This window comes from Hoplias malabaricus, chromosome Y (assembly GCF_029633855.1).
Source record: "Hoplias malabaricus isolate fHopMal1 chromosome Y, fHopMal1.hap1, whole genome shotgun sequence".
NCBI lineage: Eukaryota > Metazoa > Chordata > Actinopteri > Characiformes > Erythrinidae > Hoplias > Hoplias malabaricus.
The window spans coordinates 15,296,815-15,309,610 of record NC_089820.1 but is presented as its reverse complement, the minus strand read 5'-3'; the positions used below and the strand labels follow the sequence as shown (position 1 = coordinate 15,309,610).

The window sequence follows — 12,796 nt, the reverse complement described above, 5'->3', positions numbered from 1 at the left end:
ATGCTGAAATTGTACTCAATATAATGTACTCAGTGTTTACAAGGTACAATATTAATACTGAAAACAAAACAGTTATTATATGGTCACCAGGCACACAGCTGTACTACAAAATACACAATAATCTAACACAATATCCCAAAGAACATACTGACATTCTCTTAAACTTCCAAACAAACAGAGCAATTTGAGCTGCATTACTTAGAGAAATTTGTTTGAAGAAAGAAAATAACTAGGATCCTTATTTTGTGCAGGGCATTTTATGCAAAGCAGGACATCACTGTGAACCAGACAGCCTAGGTTTCTAAAAGTATCAAACTATACACACTGTCTGAACTGTGGTGTATAAGGTGCCCTGCAGTCTAGTATATGTGCTTTAAGAATTGAGGTGAGGGCCCTACAGTCCAGTTTACATGCCTTAAAAATTCTGGGGTGAGGGGCATGGCGTAACTACAAACATTGCATTGACCCTGAGACCCTGCTCATCAACACAAGCTTTTAGAAACAACTCCATATCAGCCCTGTTTTTAAAAACAAATAAAAAAGGTTTAGCCTCTGGGTCATCTCCAGAGCCTTTACAACAACTACATATCTCAAAGCCAGTGACGTGCTTGAGTCGTGCTTAAAATGTTCTTCCACGCTCACTTGGAGCTGTACCACCCAATTGGAGCTGTACCACCCACATGGAGCTGCCTCCGGCCTGCAGTGATACCCTTCTCGGAGTTTGAGGTTGTTGAGGCTGAACGACTCTCGACTCTCAACATTCGCATAAAATACTGGCCACAAGATTATACAATGCATAACACATCCAGCAATGAGCCACTTGGAGTTCAACCACTTGTACATCTACACAGTTCCCTTCGGAATATATCTTGAACAATTTAGATGATTTAATTAATCACCTGGATAGTTTGTTTATTTTGAATACGTACACATAAAAAATACTTTAAAAACAAGGAAAAAGATAACAAATGTTAAACTAATAGACATTACAGTCAAAACAAAAATACTGAACAAAAATATGTAGGCCACATTTGCTTATTGTGCCAACTATTTGTACTTAGCTAATTGGCTAACAATACTGTACTTCTGTTTCTAGACAGTGCAAAAACAACAAAAGGAAAATCTTTCACACACACACACTATATATAGTTATATATAGTTCCACAAATTAAACCCCTTGGTAGGGATTTTATTTTAAAATATTTGTCCTTGCTCTTGTTTTTACATACCTCTTCCACTAAGTTTATATTTCAGACAACTTCTGAACCCAGTTGGGAAGTAAATTGTATTGTGCTTTGTACATTATTTGTGCAGTATTATAGTAATTAGATCACTGAATTTTAAACCATGTAAATTAATTAATAATTTGTTTGTAGGTTGATAATAATCTGTTTGATTTACAATACTTATAGTTTTATTTTGTAGTATGAAAATTGGTTTTATTTGTTTCCCCGTACCTCCACATAATTTCAGATTCAGGATATCCATCCATCCATTATCTGTAACCGCTTATCCAATTCAGGGTCGCGGTGGGTCCAGAGCCTACCTGGAATCATCGGGCGCAAGGCGGGAATACACCCTGGAGGGGACGCCAGTCCTTCACAGGGCAACACAGACACACACACATTCACTCACACCTACGGACACTTTTCGAGTCACCAATCCACCTGCAACGTGTGTTTTTGGACTGTGGGAGGAAACCGGAGCACCCGGAGGAAACCCACGCGGACACGGGGAGAACACACCAACTCCTCACAGACAGTCACCCGGAACTGGAATCGAACCCACAACCTCCAGGCCCCTGGAGCTGTGTGACTGCAACACTACCTGCTGCACCACCGTGCCGCCCAGATTCAGGATATATTTAATTTTATATAACATTGCAATAAAATGTGTGAATGTGTGTTGCCCTGGACTAGTGCCCCCTCCAGGGTGTGTTCCTGCCGTGTGCCCAGTGATTCCAGGTAGGCTATGGACCCACCATGACCCTGAACTGGATAAGCGGTTACAGACAATGAAAAATGAAAAAAATTATTGCAGTTATTTTATAGAGTTTTGTTTTTACATTAGTTTGTGATTCCAAACATACTTTATTTTTATCATAAATTGCTTGATACACTCTTTCTATTTCAGCATTACTCATCATAATTTTAAATTAATGATTTATTTGTAGGATTTTAATATTATAAACTTTTTTATTTAAAATCAGTGATAACTTGTTAATGTTAAAGACCCGAGGTTCAGTTGGTCTCTCAACTGAGGCAACACTGAGCTCTATTTCTCCAATTGTTTCCTCACTCATTCCCTGACCTCCTCAGATACTGTGAACAAAAGAAAGTCACATCTACTAACCAAATGACACACATATAGAAAATCACTGTACAGCCTTATCATTTGAGTTGTTGCTAGACCCAGCAAAACTGAGCTGAACTGCAATTAACCGAACCACAAAAATAGTTCCAGTGCTTTCATTTTTTAGGTTTTTATCTGGTTTGACAAACCACCTTAAAGTTAATTTACAATCCTTCTAGTTCTAACTGTAATCTTAATGTGACTTGTAATGTCAATACAAATTTTTAACAATCTCACAAAAATTAGGGCTGAATTTGGAGAGATGAATGGTGCAGCATTGCTTCCTTACCCTGGACCTCTCAAATAGCTGTGGAAGAACAATGTGAACTTTTGAAGCTGTGGCCTGTCTCCTCTGAACTCTCTGTCTCTTTGAAAAGAACAACACCGTACACAAGCTCTTGAACCAGACTCCACTCATATTCTCCTCCTTCCTGTTCCTTCACTGCTTCACCCACCCCAAAGAATGGGCCAAAAGGACCATCACAAACTGCCAGTCTGTACATTTTCCAGACTGTTAATGACTACAGTGGCATAGTTTCTGATGTGTAGTGTGATTCCTTTATTGATGTTTAAAGTGATTGTCTGGAAGCACTTAGCAGGACTATCTGCCACAGGTAGTCCTCCATACCTGGAAATGTAAATAAATGCTTATGTAGATATGACAGTTGTAGTACACTTGTTTCTTAGTAATCCACCTAAATGAGTTAACACTCCAAGCTTGTAATGGATGCACATCACAGTGTTGAAGAGCAGTCAGACATTGTGGAGCTTATGTATAGAGCTGAGAAAGAGAACGATCCTCGTTAGTTCCAGCGGGAAAACAGTTAACGAAGGAGAACGTCACGTCTCCATAACAACTGACAACAAGCACTGGTCACCAGCCGCGCTGCACTCTGCAGGCCTTTACATCGCTGTGTTTATAATACGTTTAATTAAATTGGTTTCTGCGTATAATAAATACAGTTGTGGTTAGCTGCAGCGATCAGCCCTGTGGGTTATTTATGTGCAAGACCTTGAAGGAAAAGTCGTCCAGGTAGGCTATGGGTTTGGTCTGTTCAGTTCGACGCAGGAAATGCGTGAACGGTCACTAACATCCCCAGAGACTTGGACAACGAGTTTTTTTTATTTGTATTGCACTAACATTTCGTTATTATTTTCAGGTCTTTTTTTATTAAAACGTGAAGATGGAAGGTGTCCGTGTCGGAGTCGTCAGAGATTCAATGCTGAACAACCCTCTTTTAATAAGGGTAAGAATTTGGGGGTACAACTTTTTTCGTTTTCAAAGAAAACAGCTAGTTTTTACGCATTAAAGGGCATGACAAAAACGTGGCAACTGTCACTGGTAACTTTATTTCAAAGGGGGATAAGTTAGTTGAAAATATCTGCACCGTTTAATGCTTGAGGTGTAAAAATTAATTGTGGTTTGGGGTGAAATTCTAGAGAGTCTTAGCTACTATTGTACTTTTTTTCAGTGTGAGCCAGAGTGGTATTCCACAAAGTTGACCCTTGTTTTAAAAAAAAAGGTATACTTACGTTATGTTGTTTTTTAACCTTTAATTTGTACGGAATCACTACCAAAATGTAATTAAATTTATATTAAATTACACTTGATATAGTATACTATCCATATGTTATTTTGGTCACTCTTCTAATTCAACTGAAATATATGGCTCTGAGCTGCCTGCCTGAACACATTCAAATGAGTTTAAATTATTAATTAAAATACAAAATAAAAGTCACTAAAATAAACAATCTATCAGACCTTTTCAAAGTAATCACTAATACAAATTATGCAGTAACACAAAATATACCAATATGTAGTTCCAAAATAGTACACTTTAAGTATACTCTCTTTACCCACAAGGAGACTTTAACAGTTAGCACTATAGTGTCCAGTATGAAAAGTGCGATTGAACAATCTTCAACAAGAGTTAGCTGGCAAACTGTAATACTTCCATACCCTCAGGGGGTTATGATGTTTATAATGCAACTATAACTGTATTGTTGTTGGTGGTGGTTTGGGGATTTTTTTTATATCCAAAACAACCAGTTTTGCTAAATGTAGATGAACTGTTAAAATGTATTGCTGAGTATTAAAACTTATAATATACATAGGACTGCATATATCTCAATGATGTCTTTTAGGTCAGAATTTACCACAAATTATCGTGATCCAGGTACAACTTGGATCACAAAAAAATTAAAATAATAATAATAATAATAAAATAAAATAAAATAATAATTATTATTTAATAACTTAACACGACCGCCAGATGGCAGTATCTCCTTTATTACTAGGTGAGACAAAGCTTATGACAATGATCTTTTCCAGATATTCATGTGCCCAAGCTTGTTATTGTGTTTGTGCACTGCCTACCATGATTGAACAGATTTGAGGTGTGTCTCAACAAAACAATGTACCCCAAAATATTCTGAATGACTCTCTTTGATATAATCCCTCTCCTCTCTGTACCCCCTTCTTTATCCAATTTGTTAGGCCAATTCTGTATTCTGCAGCCACCTTGGTCAGAATTTTCTTCATCTAATTCTGCCTAATTTCAACTTCATCAACTCTTCCAGTGGAGCAGAAGGGGGATAAAATGAGCCAACTCAATCCTCTACTTCTCCTTTTGTTATCTGCATTACTTAAACATTATGTCCTTGCACAGCAGAGCCCTCACACCCCCTTTTTCTCTTTTCACACTCATCCAATCATTCTGTCCATCCCTGGTGGGATAAGAAGCCAACGTTAGACCTTTGCTTGCTTGCACCCCTCCCTCGTTTTCTTGCAGTTCTCCAGGGTTATTTGATATGCCCCTTCTGACTGATGCAGAAAATAGGATTACTGTATTTAAATGACTATGATAATGAACTGTGCGTATCTTGCTATGGTCCCACAAGATCAAGGCTCTCTCGTTCGTTGCCTTTGTGAGCCATTTTAGCTACAGCTTTTGGCCATGCTCCGGAACAATGGTAGAGTCATCTGTGAGGATTTGGGCTTTTGTTGCTTTGGCGTTGCCTGATATTAGTCTGTTTCTCCTTGCTTGTGACTTGCTTTTTAGCTGTAATTTCATTTAGAACATTCACCCAAGCCTGTCAGAACTCAACAAAGACTGTGTTTCCTTGTAAAATGATAGTGCTCTCATTACAGAGGTATTGGTCTACTGCTCCTAAAAAAATGTGGAGCTTGAGAAGTAGGTGGATCTTGTACTTTGCATAGCTGTTGTATGTTTACTGGTATAGTGTGGCGGAGCAGTTCATCATCAGTGGAGTTTTGTCTGCTTCAGGCAGGTTTGATGTATGGCTGTCCCACTGGGAAAGGACAAATGTATCATAGTAATATACACCAGTGCTAATGGTCCTCAGAGTGTAAAAGAGATGGATTGGACTAAGCTTTATGTAGCAGAGTAAATATAGGGCCCAGAGGCTTGCACACTTAAAAATAAAGGTGCAGTAGAGTTATTTGGAAGTATACAAGAGAATAACTATTTTTGGTTTCCCAAAAGAGAGAACTTGATTGTTTTTTTTTCCTTCTTTCTCACGGATCTCTCATCCATGGTTTTAATTTGCTCCTCTCCTCTCCTCTCCTCTCCTCTCCTCTTCTCTTCTCTTCTCTTCTCTTCTCTCCTCTCCTCTCCTCTCCTCTCCTCTCCTCTCCTCTCCTCTCCTCTCCTCTCTTCTCTTCTCGTCTCTTCTCCTCTCCTCTCCTCTCCTCCGCAGTTAATTCCCTTTTGTATACAAGAGAATAACTATTTTTGGTTTCCCAAAAGAGAGAACTTGATTGTTTTTTTTCCTTCTTTCTCACTGATCTCTCATCCATGGTTTTAATTTGCTCCTCTCCTCTCTTCTCTTCTCTTCTCTTCTCTTCTCTTCTCTTCTCTTCTCTTCTCTCCTCTCCTCTCCTCTCTTCTCTTCTCTTCTCCTCTCCTCTCCTCCGCAGTTAATTCCCTTTTGATGAGGCATGGCCAATAAATCCTATTTTCATGCCTGTGTTCCCTGATGGCCAGTAAATGAGAGATCAGGGGGGAGATTTGGGGCTTCTGTTGTTCTCAGCACACTCAGTGGGCCCTGCTGGGCAGCAGGCTGGCTAGGTCCCATTCATAGCTTCCTATTCATACTCTTTAGCATTACCTTAAGCACAATACATAGCGCCTGTATAAGACTGAGTGAAATCTCATATTTTACAGTTTTGCTTTTACATTTTTAAAACTGTTGATTTAAAGCAGGCAGTTTTGTTGTGAACAGTGTCACTTTACACTGCCGTGATCAGGGCCCTTATCTGTACAGACTGATAAGTGAAAACCTAACGTGACATAATGTAACACCATAACACCATAATCATAACACAGGGATGCTCTACCTGGACGTAATCAGGCAAAGCACCACCCAAATCACTTTTAAAGACAGGTAAAACATAACTTAGATGAAAACACACAATATAATAAAGCAGTATCATCCGTGGCATCACCAGCTTTATGCTTTCCACCAGAGTAACAAGCCATTTTGTCTTCCACACAGACACTGTAGCAAAGCAGAGTCTCATTATTAATGGGATCCAGCTGGGCCCACTGTAAGTACAAGCCCAGTGACACAGATACATAAGCGCAAAGCCCAATACATAACCATAAACTGTTCTCTTAATAAATAACTTCATGTAAATGAGCTGTGTAAAGTGACCATTGCACATGTGTAGTCAATCATAGCCAAGGCAGCGCAGAAGCCATGTGTCACATTACTTGTGAGACATAATGAGTGTGTACCTGATGAATCAATGTAATGAGGATGTAATGAATGGTAAGCACATCTATCATTGTGATTTACCAAGTTCCTCTGGTGGATGATATTCATGTAATTATACATTTGGATTCTGCATGGACTGGACTCTTGGTTTAGAGAGAGTAAGAATGCCTGTAGTTGCAGGTATTCTTAGTTATATAAATGCATTAAATATACTCAGTAGGTAATATTTTACAATAAAGATATTTCCAGAGAGAATATATTTTTAAAAGGCTCATTTAATTAAAATGTACTTTTGTACATTAAAAATGTATGTAGTTTATAAATAACATTTGAAATATACTCTGAAATATATTCTGTCCATATAAGTGAAAAGGATATGATATTACTATTATTATTATTATTATTATTATTATTATTATTATTATTATAGATATCCCCAAGAAACATCTCAATGATCAATTATCCTCAGAATTTCTAGAGTAGCACAAGTAATTTGATGCATAACCAAGCTGTGCATGGAGGGGTGTGTGTGTGTGTGATTGTGTGTGTGTGGGTGTATTTACATAAATTGGGGGTTGGAGTGGTGGGGTAGATTTGGTTGTTGGTGTGTGTGGGTGCATTTGACAGAGTCTGGGGTTGCTGGGGTTGAACAGATAGATCTGAAGAATTCAGTGATATTAATTAAAGTTGAAAGTCTTTGCCCTAATGGTGATGTTACATTTGAATCAACCATATGAATAAATGAATACTTTATCCTGTAAGGACAACAAAATATACAAATTGCCTTATAACAAAGTAATGAAATCATGTAAAATGGAATAGTGAATATGTAATTTGGGCAGGCACATGATTTTAAGACAAAAGTCTATAATTCTAGACAAAAGAGTCTATAATTGTTACATACATTCGTCACATTTCTTCTTACGTACAGTCTTCTTTTGTACCAAATTTCAAACAAACAAACAAACAAAAAAGTTTGTTTATTGTGAATCTTATACCTTCACAATTTATTAGAGGGCCTATATCTTCAAGTTCCTAAGCCATTCAGTCCATGAAAACTAAATTAAAAACCAGTGTTTCAGCCAGGATTTATTCATTTACTTTTATCCACTTAAACATATCAGCAAATCATCAAAAACAATATTTAATATTGATGGATTAATAGGGGTTAAAAAAAATTAGAACACAAATATAATGATTCCAATTAAACTGTAACCATTCATTATCTGTAACCGCTGATGCAGTTCAGGGTCCAGAGCCTACCCAAAATCATAGGGCGCAAGACAGGAACAAACCCTGTAGGGGGCGCCATTCCTTCACACACACACACTTTGAGTCGCCAGTCCACCTACCAACGTGTGTTTTTGGACTGTGGGAGGAAACCCACGCGGACACGGGGAGAACACACCTAACAGTCACCCGGAGCGGGGCTCGAAGCCACAACCCCAGGAACCTGGAGCTGTGTGACGAGACACTATGCAAGCATAATAAAAGGAAGAAATTATAATGGGCCCTTAATATAAAAACTATGGTGAGATTTGCTGCTTGACAACAACAGCAGACAGCACACACACACACACACACACACACACACACACACACAGTGTACATAAAGATACGCGCTGAGTTCCAGTTTTAAGTAGTGAAAGCAGGAGATTAGTTTTAAGCCTGTAGGCCTGTTGTGCTCTGGCCAGGCACCAGATGGCGCTGAGCTGAGTTCTATCAGCCAGTGAAGGAAATGATCATAGACAGATCGGCACGCATTACTGCCATTATCTTCTAATCACCTCTATGGTCTCCTCTTCTCTGCGTGGCTCTCAGGGAAGACAGGCCTGGAAATGGTCAGCCAAGGAAATGACAGACTGGATGAACAGATTTAAGTCGATGAATGAATGGATTATTCAAAGTTTCAGAACCTGCCGACAACAGGCACATTTTTGTACGGCTGTTGGCCAGTTGAAGCCATATAGCACTGTTTTGAAAAACACATGATCTAGTTGTTTGATTCAGGAACTTGGTGTGGTTTGAGAATATCTCACCTTGTATTCTCTCTCTTTAAAAAACCTGTATGAAGTCTGTTTATCCAGTCTGCAGTGGAATATATACCAGTGATTTTTATTGCTTCTTTGTAAGTACGGTTTAAAATGGGATAATAGTTAATTAAAAATAGAATTCTGAAATCCAATCCGTTATTACTTCACACAATGGTTTGCTTTGGCTACCACAGACCCAGCCTCCCAAAATCAGAAGAACAACTAAATCTGAACCTGGACCTTAAGTGAGGGAGCGCATGCAAACTGCAAAAAGTGATTACTGTATCCTTTGACACAACCATTGTCTTGCCAGTGAGGTGGTATATGAACAGAGTTTGCTAAGTTGGTAGGGCGTTGATTTCCAATGGGGAGCAAATGTAGTCTGTATACTTTCTCTGGTGAATCTTTATGTCCCCTGCTTCCTATTACCAAATCTGTAAAGAAATCTGTATCTCTTGAACACACCATTTTAAATCAATCTGAATGATCATGTTGACATCTCAATGACTGAATTGTCCTAAAGTAATAGTTCTGGCAAAATTAGTTTTGAAGAATTTGTGGCATGTAAATTTATATTTTTAAAGCGTGACTGATACATTATTTATCATAAAGCAGAGAACAACTAAAAGACAACTAAAAGTGCATCGATTGGGAAAGAGAGTTGCAGTGGCTGGTGGCAAAATGTGCATTGCAGGTTGGAGCCTAAATCTCACTATTTATGTAAATAGTAAATAAAAAAGAACCAGAAGCCTAATCTAGAGAGTCACAGATGTTTTCTGAAAGAGGCTGCCCCCTTAATGATAGGCCAATATGTGAAAGTGTGTGAGAGAGCGAGACTGGGGGAGCAACGATGCTTTAGGCTACAGAAATGGACTCTTAGGGTCAGTGCTAAGCTAAGCTGAGCTCAGTCAAATCCTAAAAGCATACATGAGCAAGAGCGGGACAATAGCATAGTGAAATTAAACCAGGGAGAGTGAATAGACAGAGGACAGACAGGAGGGGCGTCTTCACTAAGGGATGATTATGTCCCTCTATTCTCTTTTCCTTTAAGACTGTGTGAATAATATGCTCCCACCGACCCTTCCATGAACACTGGTGGAGCAGCCCCATTCTCTCTTGGACTCCCCTCTTTTTCAGCTGGTCCATGCCTGGTTAATCAAAACACAATAAAGGGACAGATCACCAGTAAATGACAATATAAAAGGAGCTTTTGCTTAACATAATCCCCCTCCTGATTTGCTTTTTTGTTGTTCCCTTCTCTTTCAGGCATTTATTGGGCCTGAAAGGCACAATAATGTTTGGAAGGGTCCGATTAGCCGTTTTGCGCCAGCAGTCAACACGTTCCTTCAGGCATCTCTAAGTGATCCCTTCAAAACAATCTGCAGATTGGAATTGCTGAGGGGATTAAACGGATGGTCTAGGAGCATAGTGGCACAGACCCAGAAGACTGGTCTTTTAAGAGAAGGATTTGATGGGTTTCTGTAGAGATGTTAACCACAGGGTTTAGATGGGTCAGCCTGGGGGTGAAATCAGAAAAGATCTATGGGCATCTATCTCCAGTCTTTTGGTCACTACTGGAGGTCTGCCTTTATGCAGTTTATATAGGATTATTTATATAGTTCACAGGTTGTGATTGATAACTTTTGGGGGGTCCAGTGACAAGACAATATCTAATCCAGGGGTGTCCAATGTTTTGTCTTGGCAAGCCGAAGTGTAATGTTCGTGGTGGGCAAAAAAAAACAGACAAGCTAACAACTTTATTTTAGGTTTAAATTTCATGCCCTGCCAGTGTGTGTGAAGAAAAAAATACTATTTAAAGGTTCCAATGGTGTCTTCATATGTAAGATACACTGTCATGCCTTTATATTCCATTACAAGAATTTCTTCACACTGATGGTTTCAAAATCTTTTTCTGTCTCTTACTGCCTGTTACTGTCACTTCCTGCTCTTTTAGCTTGGTATTGTTAGTTGCATGTGTGACTAAATGACTAGCCATTTGTATTGTGTTATTAAAGCTACTGAAATAAGGTTTTAATAGAAAAATGGGAAACCTATTAAGAAGTTGCATAGAAATTAGTTTTTCCTCATTGGCTGAGGGAGTGGGGGAGTTAATGGCAACTTTCTGGTGGGCCCTACTTTGGGCAATCTTGATCTAATCCATGTTTTCCACCTCAATAGTTTCACTGAAAACTGTCTGTGGGGAATCCACTGCTATTCAGCATAATGAAAGTGCCTTAAGCCAGTGTTGAGATGAGAGCAAGGATACACATCTCCATGTCTGATTGAAGGGCTCTTTTCTGCCTGACAGACAAGCTAATCACAAAATCTTGTCTTCCCCAAAATCACAAACGACAGCATTGACGGATCCAGTGTGCTGTCTGACTGACATGCTAGCGCTTTACCTTTATGCTAGCATGCCGCCTTCATGTTCCATCTCACGGTGACGAGACATCGGGATCAAAGACTCTTTGGTACCGCTGCACGCAGGTAGCTTATCCAGTTGTCACCCATGCTGCGGTTTGATTCTCCACTTTCTCGCCCTCTCTGTAGTCACATGCTCTTTAAAACGAGGCCTCAAGACGTTCCACTTTGAAAGCTTGATACAACAACAGCTCCATGTTACCGCGGGCTGTTAGCAGGCCCTTGGCCCCAAGAGATGCTCGCCGAGCTATCAGTGACAGGCTAGAGTAAGCCCTGCAACCTGCTGTTGCTTTCTCTAACTCTTTACCTGTCAATCATCACATAGACATGGCTCTTGAGAGGCAAACTGTGCATTAGATGAGACAAAGTGGACCACAGTTTGACAGCAATGTAGACTGCGGCCCGCACGTTCCTGACTAAGGAACAGATCCATTAACATCATGTAGCTTATTTAAGAGCTCAGATGAAATGATTTTTACCATGTGGTGACTACTTAAAACAGTCTGTTGGGCATATCTTATGGTAATTAGTTTCTTGGACGTTGCATAATGAAGATTCTATTAAATACATTGAGGGTGATGCTTTTATGTGTTTCAGAATCTTGTGTTGGTGCTAGAAAGACTCTTCAAAGATGAAAATCAGTCTAGCTCCAAAGAATTAAAAATATGATGTATTGACAGACTGATTCTCTAGTGTCTCAAATGCTTTCTTTGAAATCCAATTTAAAATTACTGAATCGAGTGGATCCATTTAATAAAGTCTATGTTTCTACTATATGATTGGCAGCTTTCAGGTATTCAAGGACACTAGAGCTTCTTGGCCTTGATAGAAAGTAAATCCACATAATGTCTCTGGGGAATATAGGACAAAAATACATTGTTCCATCTCCATACAAGGAGGGTTGTTTTGGTCTAATTTATTTTCATTTTCATTCTCTACAGCCTACACTTGGCAAAACCAAATCCAGAGGGTTGTCTTGTCCAGGACCCGATTTTGTTTACGGGGCAATGACCACGGTTTATGATGGAGGAGTGCCGGAAGGTAGGTGGCAAGTGTAGTTTGAGTCTCCATGTCCACCACTTTTTCAGACTCTGAGTGGCAAAAGACAAACAAACACATAATAAAAGTTTTCAGACTCCATCCATAACTAGTTCTGTCATTTCACAGGGTGATGTCGCATTATATTACTTGGGTGCCTGGCCGTGTGTCTGTGTGCTCCTGTTAGTACACACGCTAAACTGTATTTGGCT

General features: G+C 39.3%; 1 protein-coding gene across 3 annotated transcripts in view; it reads left to right on the top strand.

The window, feature by feature from the left end:
• The first annotated feature begins 3,212 nt into the window (after positions 1-3,212).
• LOC136678727 (cilia- and flagella-associated protein 77-like) overlaps positions 3,213-12,796 on the top strand; it is a 21,500-nt gene continuing 11,916 nt past the window's right edge. Inside the window, exons 1-3 of one of the 3 annotated variants that reach the window (XM_066656841.1) lie at positions 3,213-3,385; positions 3,513-3,599; positions 12,488-12,587. In XM_066656841.1, coding sequence (XP_066512938.1) covers positions 3,537-3,599; positions 12,488-12,587 — 163 coding nt within the window. In that variant the 5' untranslated portion in view covers positions 3,213-3,385; positions 3,513-3,536. Of the gene's footprint in view, positions 3,386-3,512; positions 3,600-8,495; positions 8,624-11,690; positions 11,813-12,487; positions 12,588-12,796 lie in introns of those variants that run through there. The other 2 variants (XM_066656842.1, XM_066656843.1) reach the window with 2 other exon arrangements.